General features: G+C 56.2%; 2 protein-coding genes across 2 annotated transcripts in view; both read right to left on the bottom strand.

Moving 5' to 3' along the window:
• The window catches only part of LOC138101927 (uncharacterized), a 958,962-nt gene that overhangs the window by 594,519 nt on the left and 344,687 nt on the right, over window positions 1-19,756 (bottom strand).
• On the bottom strand, window positions 9,566-11,342 carry LOC138101916 (serine/threonine-protein kinase PAK 1-like). Its single transcript, XM_068999666.1, has 3 exons — window positions 11,304-11,342; window positions 10,688-10,884; window positions 9,566-9,775 (listed from the first exon to the last, which is right to left on the bottom strand). Exons 2-3 carry the CDS (start codon window positions 10,829-10,831, stop codon window positions 9,566-9,568), a joined length of 354 nt encoding a protein of 117 aa, XP_068855767.1. The 5' UTR covers window positions 10,832-10,884; window positions 11,304-11,342.

The following is a 19,756-nucleotide window of genomic DNA, read 5'->3' as shown; positions in this document are numbered from 1 at the left end:
TTCCCAGTTTGGGCTGGTCCCGTTTATTGGTGGGCACTGGGGAGGGACTCTGAGGAAACTGAGCGGGAGCCGAGATTGGAGGGGGCAGAACCGACCCTGGGATGGATCGGGAATGGGGATCTCCCTGTGTCCCCACCGTGTCACCCCGCCCTTGGGAAGCACCTGAACGCCAACACCAGAGAACCGCAAAACGTGCCGGGACGCCCCTAAATCCCACAGCCCCCAACGACCCCCAAATCCCACAGAAAAAGTCCCCCCAAAAGAGCCCCGAAGAAAGGCGCCAATCAGAGACAGCGCATGACAAGCTTCAGCCAATCAGAGCGCGCGGCGCTGGTGACTCACCAGTTGCCAGGCAGACCCGCAGCGCTCAGCGCTCCCCACCCGGACCCCACCTGCGCCCCCCCTCGCCCCCAGCGCCCCCCGCCAGGGGAATTTGAGGAGGGGGCGCGTGGGGGGAGCCCAGGCCGGGCCCAGAGCCCAGCGCTGCCCCAGCCCGACCTCTCCCGGCTCCGTCCCGGCTCCTCCCGCGGGATGCGGCCGCGTTGGGAAAACGGGGGGCCAAGGGTGGGCGCTGGGCCCGGGGGGAGCAGGAGAAGGGATGGGAGAGGAGGAGAAGGAGAAGGAGGCATATTTTAATGATATTTTATTGAGTCTCATGTTTTAGAGACCAGGATCAATACTCCCCGGCCGTCAGGGCGAGTCCCTCAGGGCTGCGGGGCCCTGCTGCCGGCTCACCCCGTGCCAGCCCAGCGCCAGCGCTCAGCGGGGCTTTGGCTTCCCGTGCCCTTTCCCGTGCCCCCGGCCCAGCGTCACCACCCCCGTGTCCCCAGGTCGTGCCCCACCCCTGCCCCCCTCCCCCTTTGTCGAGACACGGAGGATGAGAATTTCCCCACCATCCACCCCAAGAGTTCCCCCGAGGCCATTTCCTCTCGTGCTTTCCCTTGGGAGCAGAGCCCCACCCCTCCTGGCTGCCCCCTCCTGTCAGGGACTTGGGGAGAGCCAGCTCCCCCCTGAGCCTCCTTTCCTCCAGGCTCAGCCCCCTCAGATCCCTCAGCTGCCCCTCAGAAGTCCTCCAGAGCCTTCCCCAGCTCCATTCCCATCTCTGGACGTGCTCCAACCCCTCCATGTCTTTCTTGAAGTTTGAAGCCCAATCGCTGCCCTGTCGCTGCAGGTGCCAAAACCGCAGGGAGACTCCTTGGAAATGGGGGTAGAGAGGAGCCCTTCAAAGGGAAACGTGTGCAAAACTGCTGCCAATGGCCGAGCGGGTTTGGTGTGGCTGCGGGAGCAAGAGATGCTCCGGGACTCCGCCTCGGCCCTGGAGCGGAGCGGCCCGTGCTGCCCCGGGGCGCGCGGGGCTCGGCCGTGGGGCGCGCGGGGGGGAACGGACACACGGGCACCGGACACACGGACACGCGGACAAACGCTCCCAGCGCTTCAGCGGCAGCAGCGGCAGCAGCGGCAGCAGCGGCAGCAGCGCAAAAGCAGCGAGTTCACGAACCCTCTGCGTCCCTTCTCCTGCTCCTCCTCTCCCTCTCCCAGTGTCTCGCACCCTCTCCCGCTCTCCCTTTGGTTCCCCAACCCCCCCTCCCGCGGCCTCCCTCTCCCCAGGCCCGGCCGGGCCATGCCCCCGGCCCGCCCCCGGCCCCGGGCGGGGCTGCCCCCTCCCCGCCCCCGGGCGTCCCGCCGCGGTCCCGCCTCCGCCCGGCTCTCGCCGTCCTGGCTGTGGCGCTGCTGGGCGGGCATCAGTGCCTGGCTCCTGGGCACCATCGCCAGCCCCTGGCTCCGGCTGGCCCGACCCCGAGCCCGAGCCCGAGCCCGACCCCGGCCTCGGCTCCTCCCGGGGCCCGCCGGGGACACAGGCGGCGCGGCCGCTCCCGCCGCCTCCGCAGCGTCTTCCCCGCTCCGAGCTCCGCCGCTCTTGAGCGCGGCCGCCGGCCCCGAGCCGCCGGTGGCCCCTCCAAAAGAGCCCCCATGTGGGGATGGCCGGCCCGGGGCGGTTGAGCGGCGCTCGGGGGCCGTTCCTGGCCCCGGGCCGAGCGCTGACGGCCGCGTCTCGCGGGCACGGAAGACGCAGCAGGGCCTGAAGGAGCGCTACCGGCTGGGTTCGCTGCTGGGGCGCGGCGGCTTCGGCAGCGTCTTCGCGGCCACGCGGCTCTCGGACGGCGCCCCGGTGAGTGGCGGGGCCGGCGGCGGGCGCAGGAGGCGGGGGGCAAAGGAGGAGGAGAAGGAGCATGGGGCTGGGCACGGCGGGCGGCGAGCTCAGCCCGCTGCTCCCCTTGCCTTGCAGGTGGCCATCAAACGGGTGCCGCGGAACCGCATCGGCCATTGGGGCGAGCTGGTGAGTGAGCGAGGGGCAGCGGGAGAAGCCGGGGCGCGACGGGCGGGGATGAGCCGAGGCCCGGCAGGGTGGAAGCCGCCAGAATGCCTCGAGGGAGAGCGGCCGTGGGGCCAGCGGAGCGCGCAGAGCGTCCCCGGCTGGCTGAGGGCTTCCCGAGCCCCGGCACGGCATCAGCCCCGCTGACGGCACCGTGCTCCTCCTGCAGCCCGACGGCACCCGAGCACCACTGGAGATCGTGCTGCTGGACAAGGTGTCCGCTGGCTTCCCTGGCATCGTCCAGCTCCACGAGTGGCTGGAGCTCCCCAACAACGTGGTGATGGTGCTGGAGCGCCCGGAGCAGTGTCAGGACCTCCTTCGCTTCATTCGGGCACGGGGCTTCCTGTGCGAGGAGGTGGCGCGGCACCTGTTCCGCCAGGTGCTGGAGGCCGTGCGGCACTGCACCAGCTGCGGGGTCCTGCACCGGGACATCAAACCGGAGAACATCCTGGTCGACCTGGCCACCGGGCAGGCCAAACTCATCGACTTTGGCTGTGGCACCTACCTGCAAGCCGCAGCCTACACCAGCTTTGCAGGTGAGCCCACGCAGGGGGAGGCTCCTGGTAGCGGCATCTCACAGCCCAACATCTCACAGCCCAACATCTCACAGCCCAACATCTCACGGCCCAACATCTCACAGCCCAAGCTGGCTGTGGCAGGGGGGATTCTCCCTTTTGCTGCCAGTCATGGCAGCTGGAGTCTTCAGCTGAGCTGCTTTTGAGCGGCGCTGGCTGAGGGGCCATCTTCCAGCCCTGCTGGCAGCCTTCGCCAGCCACTCTGCCCAGGACTGGCGCTGGGGCTGGGGCAGCCAGCGCCACAGAAACACCCGTGGGTGGGGGTAGCAGAGGGGGGGACCAGAACCTGTGCTCCAGCCCGTTTGGTGTGCAGGCGAGACAGGGCTCGGACTGCTCTGCTGCCCGTGCTTGCCTTGGCTTAAGAATGGTTTCTGGGGCAGTGCAGGCAGGGAGGATGAAAGCGTGGTTTTTCCCCAGCACCAAGTGGGTTTTTCCTTTGCATGGCATGCTCGGGCCTTGCCAGGGCTTCCGCTGCCCTCTTGCAACACCAGCGGCTTCTTTTCCAACCCCCAGTTTGTACACAAGTCCCAGGTGCTGGCCAGAGGGCAGCGGGTCACGCCGCGTGCCGCTGCTGCAGCCCCCGCATGCCCAGGGATGCTGGGGCAAGGATCTGGGAGCAGGCAGCGTCCCCCTGAAGAACTCCATCTCTATTCCATAGGAACACCATCCTACAGCCCCCCGGAATGGACCCAGTTCGGCTGGTACTACGGCGAGGCAGCGACCGTCTGGTCCCTGGGCATCGTGCTGCACCAGATGGTCTGCGGGGAGCACCCTTTCAGGAGGGGCTGGAACAGCACCTGGGGCCGGCTCTCGCTCCCACGACGGCTCTCTCCAGGTGGATCCTCGTCTCTGCAGCACGGGGGGAATAGCAGTGCTGGGAGACAGCAGCGGGCTCAGGAGCATCCCACACTGGCAGCTGCTGAGGAGGTGGCAATGTCCTGCTCTCCTGCAAAAGAAAGAATTGATGGCAAAGTTTAGGCACAGCCCCGAGCACACGCAGCACGGCCTGGCCATGGCAAGAGTGGGGCAAAGCGGACAGGAGCCTTCTGCAACTGACTGGTGCTTTCTGCTTTCTCTCCACAGAGTGCCAGAATCTCATCCGACGGTGTTTATCTGTGCTCTCCTCGGAAAGGCCCTCATTAGAATACCTGTTCTGTGATCCTTGGATGCAGGATATTCACGTGCCATAGGAGAAGGGAGAGAGCCACACGCACGCTTTGACCCAGGGAGCCGGTAAGTTCCAGCTGCACACGCGCCTTGGCAAGAAGCAGCAAAGAAAGGCAGAGTTTTTGTCCTGCCTGAATCGCTGCGCAGGGCTCCTCAGCTGGGCACGCGCAGCCCTGCTGCTGGAGCTGAGCTGCTCTTCCCAGCACTGGTGGCCCCCATGCCAGCTGCTTTTGCTTGTCCTGCTTCAGCGACAGCCGGGGCCCTGGGCAGAGCACTGACAGCCTGCTCCAGCCCCAGGGAAGAAGGAGCCCCTGGAGAAGCTGTGCCACGTGCGGCTGCTGCTGCTGGAGACATGGAGGGCGACATCAAGGATGACAAGCTCTTCCTCCACCTGGCAAGCTGAAGATGATGGACTTCAATTGTGGCACCTTCTCCAAAGCCAGGCTCCACAGCGAATTTGCAGATGAGTCCACACGCAGGGGGATGCTCCCAGATTTGTGCATTGCACAGCCTGGCCGGGAAGCAAAGGTTCCCCCCTTTGCTGGGGCAGATGCAACCAATTCTTCAATTGGCTGCCAAGCTGCTTTTTGGCAGGGCTGGGGGGATGGGCTGGGCTGGTTTTGAACTGGGAGTCTGCTCCTGGCCCTGCCAACAGCCCCCAGCACCCACCGTGGCCCCTGCACTGGGGCTGGGGCTGGGGCAGCCAGCCCGACACAAACAAAGCCCCATGGTGGGAGCAGAGGTTGGACACCAGAAGCTGTGCATGGGCTGCTTTGCTCTGCAGGCAAGGAAGGGCTTGGGCTGCTCCACTGCCCTTGTTGGCTTTGGGCTCAGCATGACTTTTGGGGGCAGTGCAGGGGGAAGGCAGAAAGCGTGGGCTGCCCTGGCGCGTGGGTGGGTTTTTCCCTTGCATGGCGGGCTTGGGCCTTCCTCAAGGCCCAGCAGGGAGAAGATTTTTTACCTTTTTCCTTGTTTTCCCTTTTTGTCTGTAATCTCTTTTCATTGATTTATGGTTTGTTTTTCCAAAGGAAGCGTTCTAGGTGCTGTCTGGTCCGGATGGCGAAGTGCTTGGGAGCAGCTGTGGCGTGGATGGGACGTGCCCTTGGAGAAGGGCTGAGGACACCGTTTGGGAGCAGCTTTTCTTCTGGCGGTGGGAGGCGTGAGGTGGGTGCCCGTCCTCTTGGCACGGCTGGGATAAGGGCTTTTGGGAGACGGCAGCAAGCGCAGCGGCATCCCGCTCTGGGCAGCTGCTGAGGAGGTGGCTGTGCCACGGCCGGCTGCAGGCTGGGCACGTGTCCTGCCCTCCTGCTCTCCTGCCAGAGGCAGCAATGCTGGGCAGCTTTGGGCAGCGCTCTGAGCACGGCCAGCACGGCCTGGGCACCGCGGGCGGCTGGGACAAGGGGGACGGGAGCCTTCAGCTGACGGGCGCTTTCTGCTTTCTCTCCTTGCAGCCGGGCTCTGTGGATGCTGAGGCTGCTCTGGGCTCCGCCAGGGCTCTGCTGCGGCTCAGCCCCGGGGCCTCGAGAAGCCAAAGAAGAAACGCCGTGACCTGCAGCAGAGACGTGCTTGAGCAGCTCGGCAGTGCAGCTCAAGTTTGCAGAGCGTGCACCTCCAGGGGAAAATATGACACCCCCCCAATAACAAACTTGTTCAGTAACTTCTGAAATGAAATCAGTCTGGGATGACCCCCAATGCCATTTTTCAGCTTGCTCAAGCTGAAGCTCAGCCTTTCTCTCAACAGTTCTCTCCCCCACCTGCCTTTTGCTCCACAAGTGCTCCCTCTTTCCCCCAGTGAGTTCCCAGCTCACCGCAGTCCCCATTGCACTGTAGCCTTCCTTGATGCCCCTGGCCACGAGGAAGAGTGAGCCCCAGGTTTAGGGAGTCATGTTGTCACTGGCTGAAGAACAGCAATGTCTCAGAGCTCTGGTGAGATTTGGGGGTCATTCAGAGCTGCTCTCCAGGCCTCAGCTCTGCTCACTGCTGGGTTCCCACTTCCTTTTCCTCGTTCTTCACAGAGCAGGATGAGCTCTGTGAATGCCCTTGACCCTCGCCCCTCTTCCCAGCCCAGCCACCCAGCCCAGTTAGGCTTAAGCTGGAGCTTCTCTGTCTCCTCTGGCACCCCAGTGCAGTCCCCTCTGCAGGGAGCAGCAGCCCCAGAGCGCAGCACACAGCAGTGCAGGCCACACCTGGAGCAGCTCCCTGCAGCCATGGCCTGGCTCTTTGTGGCAACCAAATGCTCCCTGTGTGCAGCTGTCCCTGGAGGATGGCCCCAGGGCAGAGCCCAGCCGGGCTCCCACTGCATCCCCTGGAGCCTGGGGCAGACAGCGCTGGCAGAGCTGAGGTTCATGGTGAGCACCCAGAGCTGTGGCTCGCAGTCGGTGTTTGCAAGCGTTGTGATCTCATCTCCTGCAACCTGTGGGGAAAACGAGCTGTGCAGCCAGGCCAGCGCTGCCCCTCTGGGCAGGGACAAGGCTGAAGGCCTTTCCTGTTGCCGAGGAGGCGGCATTAAGCCTTAGCGGGGCCTGGCAGCTGTGGAGCCGGATCTCGCCCGCTGTCCGGGACTCGCTGCCCACCAACCGCCCCCACCCGCCGCGCTCCGTTCTGCAGGGACAGAAGGCTCTGGCTGTGCGAGGGTTTCCATCACGTCTGTGTACCCGTGGCTGTGGAACGCACACGGAGAGGGAAAGTGTCAGCCACGGTGCTGGCACACTCCTTCCTTTCCATACAGGACACGTCCCTGCACACCCCGTGTGCGGATCTATTCAAAGGAGAGGCGTGGATAGAGACTTCCCACAGAGCTCTGACTCTGGCAGAACTCACCTTGTCAGCCAGCAGCCAGGGCATTTGTTTCCCAGCTCTGGGTCAGTCGGTGCCCCAGAGCTGAAGGGAGCAGCACTTAGAAGCAGTTTCCAGATTTCTAGGCAGGCAGTGGAGCTGACAAGCATCCGTGCAACTCGCCGTGTTCATCAGGAGGGGCTGCTGCTTCTTTGGGAATACAGCACAATGGAGACACGAGACTTGGAAAAATCCCAGCTCTCTGTGGATTTGTGCAGGAGGGGGAGCAGCAGAAACACTTTGTGTCTGCTTGTGGGGACACAAGGTCCAAGGAGCGGGGCTGGCAGAGGGTGACCTGGGCTGCTGGCAGCTCAAGTCCCGTGTGTTGCGTCTGCCTGAGGGAAAGTTCACGGGCCTTCCAGGGCTGTGCTTTGCATTGGTAGCTGGACGGGTGCTGGTAACAGAGCGGTGTTCTGGCTACTGCCCAGCAGCGCTGTCCCTCTGCCATTCCTTCCCCCATCAGAGGGGATGGGAGTGGGCAGGATCCTGGCAGGGGACACAGCCAGGCCAGCGGACCCAAATCAGCCAAGGGGATGTTCCAACCATATGACCCAGATCAGATGTATAAAGCAAAGGGAGAGAGGAGGAAGGGCACCTTTTCCCCCAGAAGCTGAAGTTTCCCTGAGTGTTCCAGTTCCAAACTCTTGACCCTTTTTGGAGGCATAAGATTCTCACCCCGTAGGCTTCCAATCACCCCCCAGCTGTAGAATTTTAGAGCAATCAAATTAATCAAGTTCACATTTTCTAGATATTGCTGTGTCATTTCCTTGATATCCATGTGAGAGGGGACACAGTGATGGATGGGTTTGCATGGGAGCTGCAGAGCCCCGGAATGGAGAGCCTGAGTGTCCCAGCAGGATTTGCAGGAGTGTGGAGGGCAGCTGGAAAGAAGATGGTGGGCAATATTCTCCTGCCTCCATCTTCCAAGGAAGCTTTGATTCGATCCTTGCCTGCACCGTGCTACGGGGCCCCCAGAGGCCCAGGGAGGTGTCTGGGTGGCCCCAGAAGGCGCTTGCAGGACCCTGGGGCACCAGGGAACAGGCAGGAGCATCCCTGTGGTGCTGGGAGAGAAACCCAGAGGGAGCCACCCCTGGGGCCCAGGCAAGAGCTGCATTCAGGCAGCCAAATTCATGCAGGGTCTGCCCGGGCGCTGCCAAGGACCAGTCCAGTGAGCTCCTGTCCTCTTTCACCTCTTTGTATTTTCTTTGTATTTCTTTGTATTTATTTCTTTGTATTTATCCTTATTATTATCTTTGTATTGGCTGAGCAGCAGTTCATGGCAATCAGTAACATTTTCTGGAAGTGATAGTTTCTTTCACTCCTTCCTACCTACAGCTCCCTGGCCCTATCTAAAGCAGATTCACGGGGTTTGTTTGTTTAAGTCACATTCACCTTATTCCTTTCCCCCGTCACTGCCGGAGCTCCTCCCCTGCTTGCGCTCACAGGTGCCACCGAATGCGTGTCCCGGGATCGCATCTCCCCACCCGCAGCCTCCAGCGCCCGCCCTGTCCCGGGCTGGTTCTGGGCTGGCGGCAGCGAGCCCGACAGAAACCAACGCCCGCGGGGCCACCGGGGCTCAGAGCCGTGCAAGGGACGCTTTGGTTTGCAGGGACGGAAGGGCCTGGGCTCCTCCCCTGCCCCATTTGACTTCGTTTAGGATTCAATGTTTTGGCCGACGTAGGAGGGGGAAAAGGCGTGGTTTTTCTCCAGCACTGGGCGAGTTTTTGCCTCGCCTGGAGCACTTGGGCCTTCCCCGGGCCCCCTCTGGCCTCTTGCAGAACCAGTGGCATTTCCCACCCCACGCGGTTTGTAAACAAGAGTCGGCTGCAGTCGAGAAGGCTCCAGGCGCCTCCTTCCAGGCTGACTCTGCCGATGCTGAGGCTGCTCTGGGCTCTGCCGGGGCTCTGCTGGGGCTCAGCTCTGGGCAAGGCTGGGCCCGCTCTCCCCTCGCATTGCTCCGGGCAGCTGAGTCACAGGGGGACAAGGAAGGGACACGTCAAGGGACTTGAGGTTTAACAGAGCTTTTATTCAAAAAACTGCCATAACTACCAGGCTGTCCTAACCACCATAACTAACTAGCAGTGCTAACTACCGTAACTATCCACTTGTCCTAACTACTATAACAAAAAGCTGTCCGCAGGTGCTTCACGTCCTCTGCTGCTCCCTCAATTGCTTTGCTGCAGCAATCAGAGGGCTCAGGCTGGAGAGAGGCTTGGCTGATGATAAAAATGGGTGCTGCCCAAAGGATGAAAAAGAAAGAAATCAACTGTTACTTTCCCAAGTCAAGCTCCTCACAGGCTCTGTTGCATCAGAACAAAGGGGAATGGTTTGAAACTCAGGAGAGGGAAGCAGGCTCAGATTAGATCTGAGGCAGAAGTTTTTTATCAGAAGCGTGGGGAAACACTGGCAGAGGGTGCCCAGAGATGTGGGAGGTGCCTCCTCCCTGGAAACATCCAGGCTCAGGTCAGGCAGGGCTCGGAGCCACCTGATCTGCTTGAAGATGTCCCTGCTCCTTGCGGGGCACCTGGTCCACATGACCTGCAAAGGACCCTGCCAAGCCAAACCAGGCGAGGATTCTGCTGGCTTTGCATGTGAAAAGCAGCGAGACTGGACACTATTGGAGGGGGCCCCATGAGAAAACCCCTCCCTGGCGCTGCTGTTTCCCCTGCAGCCGCTTCGCATCCACCTGCAGCAGCTCCTGGGCAGACCAGCGCCGCTCCTCGTCCGGCTCCAGGCTGCACTCCAGGAAGTCCCGCAGCAGAGCCGACAGGCGCCTGGGCTCCTGCAGCTGCGGGGTCCCGTTCTGCCGGATCAGACAGCGAGCCTGCGCGGAAAGCAAACACTTCTGAAAAAGCTCTGCCAGCTTCCTTCACACCCACGAGTGCTCACAGCGACCCCGGTTTCTCAGCCCCAGTCTCCAGGGACACTTTCCTCCCTGGCAGAGATGCTGCTCAGAGCTCATTTTTCTATGCCAACCAAAAAAGCCAAATGCTGCTGTAGCCACAGCCATTCCAACATCCACATGATCTTGCCTTGAGAGCCAATGTCAGTGGCTGACTTTGTTAGTTGGAACCTCCATCAGAAATAGCCCATTTTGCTTCTCCAAATACGGACACCAGCTTTACAGGCCATTTGCAAGAGTCACTGTGGTCTGCCTGTGGTATTTCCAAGGATTCTTACATCAAATTCATCCCTGCAGTGCCACTGACACTCAAGTAAATGCATTCAAGATGTTCCATCCCAGAAACTGCCAGGCAAGGAACCCGAGGTTTGGGTTGCTGAAAGCTCAGCCTTGGTGACATGGAGAAAGTAGCTTGGGCTAGGAAAGAAATATGTTAGACTATGGGGATGTTAAACAATCATCTTCATGTTTTAGACAAGTTTCCCAGTGAGAAGAGTCAGGGGGAGTTCATCTCGCAGAACCTCTTTCAGAAACTCCTTCAGAAAACTTGTTGGGTTTGGGTGTGGGGTTTGGGGTTGGTCTGGGGTTTTCTGCAAGATAAGATTAGAGCTGATGCTCTGGCTTCATGTTTTCAGGTCATCCTCACAGACAGAAGAGCTGCAACAACTTAAAACTCAAAGCAAATTCTGGAGACTGCAGAATATTTGTCTGTGCTCAGGCTCGAATCCTCTGGGAATTCCCTTCCCGATGGGCAGAGCCCTCCGGCTGCTCCTCCCAGGGCGGGTCCCTCTGTGCTCACAGGCCTCTGCAAACTCTGGGAAATTTGCCTCTTACCATGGCCGCCGTGTGCTCGAAGTAAGGAGGTTCTCCTTCCACCATCTCGATGGTCACAATGCCCAAGGACCAGATGTCCACCTTGGGGCCATAAGGAGAACTGGTCACAACCTCTGGGGCCATCCAGTGAGCAGTGCCCACCATGGAGCTGCACTGCTCCTGCTCAGGGCTGAGCTGAGCGCAGAGGCCAAAATCAGCTGAGGACAGAAACAAACACTGTCAAAGGCAGCTGGAATGAGGAAACCAAGCACAAAGATTGCCCACTCTCAGTCTGAGAATGCAGGGCTGCATCCAGCTGGAAAAGTCCGCAGGGCTGTAGCCAAGGCAAGATGGAAGTGGACCCTTAAAGGAACCCTCAGCTTTCATGCAGTGGCTTTTAGTGATTCCCTTGAAGCTTCAGATTCCAACTCCCGCCCCTCTGCAAGGGCCACACCCAGAGCAAAGCCACTGCTGACACCCTGCTCCTCTCCTGAGCTCTCTGCATGGGGCAGCCGCTCTCAGCTGGCAGCAGGGGCCGGGCACCGCCACCAGCAGCACTTGTGGGGCTCTGGCCGTCACTGGGAAGCAGCCCCACACCCGCAGCCCGGGAGCGCCGTGCCTGACCAGGAACACCCACCCAGCTTGACAGAGCCGTCCGTTGCCAGAAGGATGTTGGAGCTCTTCAGATCTCTGTGGATCACCCGGTTTGAGTGGAGGAAATCCAGGCCCTGCAGACACTGAGAGAGAGCAAGAAACACGAGCGTGGAAATCGATGGCCGGAATACACAATCCCACAAGAAAGGACAGTTTAGAATTCTGCCAGCAGCAGCTTTGCTGTGCCAGGCCAGGAGTGCAGTGCAGACAAGCTCCGGGCAAATGGTTCAAGGCAAAGCTGAGAACAGCAAATCAAATCAAAAAAGACAGAGAGTCCCACAACAGCAGGAAAGAGGACAAGAGCAGAGTGGAAGTGCAGTGACACTGGCAGGCCGTTCACTTCAGAGGCTCTTTCTTCTCCAGCTCATAAAAACAACACAGAAACAAAGCTCTGAGCATGGAGCCACTCCTGTTCTCAGGCCCTGCTTGGAAGGAGCATTGTGTCCATGGGAAGCACGAGCAGGATCCCTCACCTCCCGACTGACAGCTGCCATCTCTCCTTCAGCCATGCGTGTCTGTCTGACAATGTCCTTCAAAGTTCCTCCATCCATGTATTCCATCACCAGCCAGAGATCTTCATCAACAAGGAAGCTGGAAGAGGCAAACAATGACGTGGAGATGAACGTGCACTGCTCAATTCCCTGATGGAAAAGCCTTGAGTGGAATTTTGTTTCCAGGTCACTTGTAAATGAGGACAGAATCCAATGCAGAGACATTCCTGCCAGGCTGCACAGTCCTTGGGATCTGCACAGTCTAAAGGAGAAGGAGACGCCTGTGGAAAAGGAGAGGCCTTAGATGGCAAGCAAGTGAAAAATGCAGTTTAGCAACAGCCCAGATCAATGTGGAACCACAACACTTGTCCCCAGCTGGTTCAGCATCTGAACTCAGCACTTCCACCGTTCCCTCCAGAACAAGGCAACACAACTTCCAGAGTTATCCAGGGCAGGAGGCCGTGCCACACTTAGGACAAAAGTGGTCAAGTGTTTGGAAAACCTTGCAGAAAGTCCCTTCAGAAACAGGCAAGGCCAATGCAAAATGGGCACATGAGGCATTTCTGGAAACAAGAACCTGGTCTTCCTGGTATCTGCAGCAATGGAAAAGAGTTGGGAAGGAGAAGCCAAGGGAAATAATTTCTGACAGGGTTTATCAGCACTTGTCATAAGACCCAGAAAACTGGGTCAGCTTGAAGGAAAAACCAAACCAAAGCAACAAAAGCACACGGAGGGAGTGAACTGACAGGCTGTTGTTTTGGGAAGCTACGGCCGGGTGAGGCTTTTTCAAAACAGGCTACAGACTGCGGATGCCAGGAGAGATTAACGCAGGGCCCGTGCACGGGATAAGAGCTGAAGCACTCACCTGTCCAAAGAGCTGACAATGTTGGGGTTCTTCTTGTCCTTCAGGACCAGGACCTCATTCACAGCTCGTTCCCCATTCTGCCCTCTGAGACTCATTTTCTTTATGGCCACCTGAAAGGACATTGCAGCCCTTGAACTGCAGGAGTCTGGGGCAGGAGGCCGCGGCAAACACGGAGCGAGTCTTTGTGGAGCGACGGAGCCGGGCTGTGCCAAACTGCCTTGGGATGGGACACCCGGGCTCAGCAAGTGACATTCCCACAGCCCATTTCTCTGCTCGCTGCAGGGCCGCTTACAGGACACAGGGCCAGAGACATTTGGCCTTGGAAGCTCTGCAGAAATGGGCCCTCAGCTCTCAGCCTCAAAGCTCTCACAGCATTCTCTGCACCTGCAGTCTTCTCAAACCGCCTTAGTTTACCACCACTCTCATTATCATTCAAACACATTTTGCAAGCAGGAAGTAATTCTGCTTCTGTGAAAACAGAGCAAAACAGCCGGGAACCCTTTAGCAATCCTGGGGGATTTGGTCATGATTTCAAACGCAACTGCTCTGTTTGGGATTGCACAACAGAGCAAACACGCACAAACATTGCTCAGATGATCCCTGTCACGGGCTGTCACTGACACCAGACCCAAACACAGCTGCAGGGATTAGGAGAGAGCTTTGCTCTGCACATCCATCTTCTCATTCCTCTCCCTCTCTCTGGGAACAGCTGCAGTAGGACTAAAACCCCAAACTGATCCCAAGCAGGATCGCTCCTTAATTAGGTCTTGAGGTATCCTTTGAAGATGAAACGCAGGATGGAAAAACTGCTAAACAGTGTTCCTGTCCGAGGCTGGGATGAAGATAAATTAGGCCTCAGCCTCCACCAGCTGATGCACTGATGTTTTCAGATATGAAGACCAAGCCAGCGTGTCCTGCTCTGACAGACACCGCTGCCCTCCTTGCATTCCTTTGGGCACTTCAGAAGGCTCAAGTCTGTCCCAGCCGTGCTCTGCAGGCTGACACTGCTGTGCCTTCAGTGGAACAGCCTGTGCAGGAAAGCTCTGCTGGCCCCACAAAGCTGCAGCCACAGCTCCCAGCAGAGGGGAAAGCCCTCGAGAGCTGCCCGACGTGCTGGGCGTGGTGACACTGACCTCTCCTCCAGTGGCCCTGTCGAGTCCTTTATAAACGGTTCCGAAAGCCCTGGAGACAGAACAGCAGAGAAGAAAGAAGCAGCGCTTTAGGCCCTGGGAGTGAAAGCCAGCCCAGACAGGAGATCTCTGCTGCCTGCAGCGTTTACAAAACACTTGGGTGCATCGACCCTTCAAACAGCAGCGCAGCAGCCACCAGCCCTGTGCCACACAAGGTGTGCAAGAGAAAACTGAGGCCCAACACGAAGGAAAAGGGCTGGAGCAAATCCCAAATGTCCACACTGAATTACTTTAGTCCAAAACCTAGGGTGGGAGCAGGTGTCTAAAGAACTGGAAAAGAATGTATTTCATCCTTTTCCATTTCCTGCCTACGAGCTGCAGGATCCACAAGGGCCCTGCCATCAGGCAGCTGATGCATTTTCCCCTCCAGTGCAGCAGCTCTGTGTCTGTTACTGAATGTACGGGGCTTACTACCTGTGCTGAAAAGGGCACTTATTAGTTCATCTCTGGTTTCTGTTTCTAAACTGTTATGTTGATAATCCTGACCGGTGGATATTTTTTTGGAAGCAAACTATTTGAAAGGAATCTTCTTGAGAACTGTTTTCTGACAGTCACCAGATGGTGAGCTGCTCTTTCAGGCAATCACATTCCAGGGACAGAAGATCTTCCAGGTCCTGCTCCTTGCTGCAGGCAGGACACTGCCGGCCTCAGGGGCCTCTGACGGTGCCTTCTGACCACAGTTACCAATTCTGATCAGGACTGAGAGACAGCAGGATCGTGGCCCAGTGTCTGAAGCTGTTTGCAGCTTGCCTGGCTTCTCACTTGATCCTGCACCAGCAAATACCTGGCCCCTGCTTGTGCAGAAGTAACTGCCGTGCACTTACCCTTGGCCAACCTGCTCCAGTTCCAGGTATTTCTCGGCAGGCTCCCCCACGCTCACGGTGCTCCCTGAAAGAAACCACATGGAAGACGCTCCCTCCCAGATGGAGACCCCGCCTTGCAGCAGGGCCAAAATGCAGCCCCACTCCCTGGGGCCGGGAGCCCCTTGCTCTCAGCTGGGCAAGGACAATAAATGACTCTGTGACATTCAGCTGCACAGCAAGCCTGGGTGCAGCTGATGCTGAGACACACACGCAGCACCCTGCTCTGGCACACAGCAGCACAGCAGACGTACTCAGCTGCATCAGGCACCACTCCTCTCTGCCCTCTGGCTGCAGGGCTGTGCTGCTGTCAGAATGTTCAGCCCAGGATCCCGCAGCAGAGGGAGGTTCAGTGTCCTCTTCCCACGCAGAGGGAGGTTCCCCATCCTCTTCCCAAAATTCAGCAGGTTCCTGGTCTTCTTTCCAAGCCACGGGACGTTTCCCGTCCTCTTCCCATGCTGGGAGAATTGCACCGTCCTCTTCCCAAATCACACAATGTCCTCTGTCCTCATCCCACGCTGGGAGATGTCCGTCGTCCTTGTCCCATGGCACTGGAGCCTCGCTGTCCTCGTCCCACCATCCTCGCCCCACACCACAGGAGCTTCACTGTTGTATTCCCGAACCATGGGATGTTTGCCCTCATCTCCCAGGACAGAGGGAAGTTCACTGTCGTCTCCCAGGATGGAGGGAAGTTCACCATCATCCCCCAGAACAGCGGGAAGTTCACTGCTGTCTTCCTCCTCTTTGGCCTCCTCTTTGGAAGCAGAGGGAGCCAGAGGAGGAGCTGATGCTGCTTTTGTGCCCTGTGGACAGATGGTAGCTTGAGGGACGGGAAGTTCTCTCTCAGTTATCGCCTTATTTATCCTCAGCTACACATCCAGCTGCACTAAGCAGAAATGGGATTCAGGGCTGTTCAAACTAGGAAGGGGCTAAAGTCGACATTGCCACTTATTGCTGGGCATTCCATATTCCACCGTGGCTAAAGCCAGCAAGCAATCTTCTGCCTGCAAAACCAGACCTACAGCTCTTCAAAAGCTCTTCAGCAGAGAAGGAGAAAAGTGCCAGGGATCCCTTTGCTGCTGCTGCTGCTGCTGCAAAGACACTGGCAGGAACTTTCCTTCAGCCTCCCAGGCTGGCGCTCGACTGCCACACGCCAAGCTCACAACTCTCTGCACAATTCCGACCACCAAAGGTTCCTTTCCCACTCACCGAAGGAGGAGCTGCTCGGGATCCACGCGTGAGGTGCCCTGCAACGGGACAGGCAACACGAACCAGATGCTGTTAGGAAAAACCTGCCCGTGGTGGGAACTCCCACGGAGCAAGGACACCCCGAGAGAGCATTTTGCTTCCACAACATCCCTCCAGGAGCCACAGTCCCTTCGCACAGCAAGCAAGAGAACAGCACAGAATCCTGGGCTGTGTCAGCCCTTGGCTGCAGCAGCCAACGCAGGGAGTTCCAGGCTCCGCTGGCACAGACTCTGCGCTTGAGGGAACAGAACCCCCCCGGCTCCATTGCAAATGCTGTGCACGCCCCGCTGGCTGCAGACACCCCCTTTTTCAGCTGCAGCTGCTGGCAGGAGCTCTCCCAAACCAGCGGTGTCTTAATGGCAATTTGGTTACAAAGGCAGCTCAGTTCCACTGGGAGAACAGAAAGCACACAGCAAGCCCGAAGGCACCGACGCTGCACCCAGGGTGTGAGGAATGAGACAACTCTTTGTAGAAATTAAAACAATTTATTAAAACAGAAAAATTGAAAAATTGCAAAAAAAACCTAACAAAATATAAAAATTTTGGATCCTGATGGCTCGAGAGATATGCCCCAGGAGCGCAGGGATTCAGGAGCTTTAGGCTTAAGACAGCTCTGAACCTCAGGTAGAGAAAAAAAATAAACTTGCAGTTTAGGCTGGTCAAAAAGAAATCTATTTCTAAAAGCCCCTAGAAAGGGGTAGGCTTCTCCAGCACTGCCTTAGCAAGCTGGAGAGGAAGGGAAAGAGAGTGGGCGTGTCTTTTGGATTCCTTTTATAGCTTTTGCTCCGCCCACAGTCCGCCCACAGCCCACCCACAGTCCACCCCCCTGGTTCAAGGCGGTTGGTGTTTTCCCCTTGACAGACCACCTCTGTCCACCAATGGCTCCTCCTGGTCAGAGGGGTGATATTAGTTGAGATAAGGGTCATGTGCTTATGGGGGGCTGGGCTGTTTGTTGCAACTGGGGTTTTTTTAAAATCTGCCTTGAAACCAAGATACAAGTAAAACATAAAAATACATCCAACACATCTTAAAACACTTGTAAAGGTATACAGTAAACACAGGAAGACCATAAAAACTTGATTAGTGTACCTGGACTGATGGATTGATTTTAACATTCAATTTAAAAATATTAAGCTCAAATTAATTAAAGCACTTAATATGCAAAGACCAAGCACAAATAGGGATTTCATGTATGACAAGTCCCCCCTTTTTCTCTTATGTTCACATCTTTGGTCTTTGCATTTAAGTGGAGGTGGATAACTCTTCAGGGATAGATTCAAGCTCTTTAAAACTGTCCCACACTTGCTGGGCAATTTTTCTCTCCTTTCTAGTTTTCTTATTGTTACTATTATTGACATGCATAATCTTTTGAGCGAATGGTGGACGCTGCTGTTGTCCTTGAAGATCCTGGATCAGTGGCATGCCTTGGACGACAGTGGTGATTAGACGGATGAAGCAAGGGATTAAACAAGGGAGAAAAATAAGTCCTGTAAGGGAAAGTCCAACAATAATTAAAGCTTTCTTCCACCATTGTCCTTGGAAAATATTTTCCCACCATTCAGAAGTGATCAAGGGCTGCCATTTCTGCACTGGAACATGGGCTAGTTTCCTGATGTTTTGGGTAATCTTGGTGATGGCTTCGCCGTGATCATCAATATGGATGCAGCAGTCTGAGGTGTTAAACTTGCCGCATACTCCACCTTCTTCAGCTAGTAAATAGTCCAATGCCAGCCTATTTTGGTACACGGCTGCTCGAGTTTGCCCTTGCTGTGTGTTAAGTAGTTCAAGAGCAAGAGAGGTCTCATTAGTGATTACCTCAATTAGTGCTTGCAGTCTGATGATCCGGTTTAGCATGTAGATGGGAGTTCGGTACCCCCAGCTCCCATCCTGTGCCCATGTTGCAGGTCCATAAGTCTCTAGGATCCTCTCAGGTGGCCACTCTTCTTCTCCCCATCTCTGGGTCCCTCCTATTACATGTCTCTTAGTACGGAAAAGTTCATCATAAAGGGAGATTCCAAGGTGGGCTCCAGCGTTTTCAGCAAGTAGGAAGAAGTTTGGTTGAATGGCTCCAAGAGTGCAGCTCCCTTTCCAGCGAGGTGGTAAGTTGGAATAAGCTCGGTTACCACAGATCCAATAGAGGTCTTGTGGTGCTTCCCAGAAGTGGGGTTGTATACTTGCTGCTGTAATCCAGTACTTGGAAATTTGTGGCAGGACAGAATATGGATTTCCTTGATCCCAGCACTGCCAGAGTTTTTTAACAGGATTCAAAATGCAATTTTTGTTTTTAACCTTTTCTGCAGACCAGAATACATCTGGTTCTTGAGGTATCCACCAATGTTTTTGCCCATCAGTTACCAGGTACCTTTTGCATATTGTCTCACCAACTTCTTTTAAAAATTTTCTTCCTTTCCTCCAGATGCATTCTTCTCCAATAACAGTATTGCTTAGCAGCCAGGTTTCATTGTCATGTCTGGTTGTGGGGGAGAGATTACTCAGTCGGAGTAAATCGGGGGGTCCAAGACTCACTCCCCGCCAAGGCCAACTCTCCGATTCTAAAGTTCCTCCGCACACCCAGCAATTTGTTAAATTTAGCTGTTGTCCAATCCTTTCTGCCAGGTCAATAAACAAGTTTTTCCTTGACATCAAAGGATTGTTTTCTTTTTGTTTTTCCTTTTCTTCTATGACCACCTCTTGGATCAGGTCAGTGTCATAGGTCTTTCTTTTTAACAAATCTTCTGTCTTGGTTATGTATCTAAAATTGAAACAGAGCCAATCATCTTGGGAGGGGCACTCTCCCTTCTGCTTATGTATTTGGGTGCCAATGTTTTTGCCAATCCAGTACTTGTGACCTTTTTCTGAGCAGATACTCAACTTTGTTATGTTGTAACAAGATGGATTAACATAAGTATGTGCTCGGAAAAAGTGTCGAATTTGAAATGAGCCTCCTTCTGCCTGGTACACAGTCTTGTAACATCTGTTACAGCGGCTGTCGGCTGCTTGTGTAAAGGGAGGCCAGAGGACCCAGAGACAGATGACACTCAGTAGCAGGATGTTGCTCACTTTCCCCTTTAGGCATACCCGAGAGGAGCTGTCAGCATTTGGGTTGCCTCTGCTGGTGGGGGTTGTCATCTTTGCTTCTTTCGTCCTTTCTTTAGGCATCTCACCTTCAGATGGTTCTTCAGTGACCTCAGGCTTCTGGAAACTCATGGTTATTTTAGGGTTGGCCTTGTCAAAGATTAGAGTTATCGTGCCCATAATTTTGGAGTCTGATTGGACTGTTATTGGAAGAGAATGCTGGCTTCAAATGGAGCCTTACTATACAGTTGATGTGACAATATGGTTGTGTGAAGGTAGAATCTGTAAAAGGGAATAACAAAGAACAGAATTAACAGCAAAATATTTTCAACTTAGTTTAACAACTTGTAGCTAGCACTTATTACTGAGGTATAACTGGGGAAGAACTGGGAGTACAGGATTTTATTAACTTGGAGTGAGGGATGCTGAGTGGAGCTTTCAAACAGGGTGTTTAGTTTGATGGTTTGTCTGGAGGTTTCTTCTCTTCAATTGGTGGTGCCACCGGACCCTTCACCCTCTTGACATGCGTCCAGCCCTTTTCAAATGTCCGGACAGCTGTTTCAGTGGTTAGCTGGACCTGAAATGGACCTTCCCAGGATGGGGTTAATGACTTTTCTTTCCAGGATTTTATTAACACCCAGTCACCTGGATTGATGTGATGTAGATTAAAATCAAGTGGGGGAGTTTGTGGTAGAAAACCTCTTTCC

The sequence above is a fragment of the Aphelocoma coerulescens genome, unplaced genomic scaffold, assembly GCF_041296385.1.
Source record: "Aphelocoma coerulescens isolate FSJ_1873_10779 unplaced genomic scaffold, UR_Acoe_1.0 HiC_scaffold_56, whole genome shotgun sequence".
Lineage (NCBI taxonomy): Eukaryota > Metazoa > Chordata > Aves > Passeriformes > Corvidae > Aphelocoma > Aphelocoma coerulescens.
This window is presented reverse-complemented; position numbering and strand designations above follow the sequence as displayed.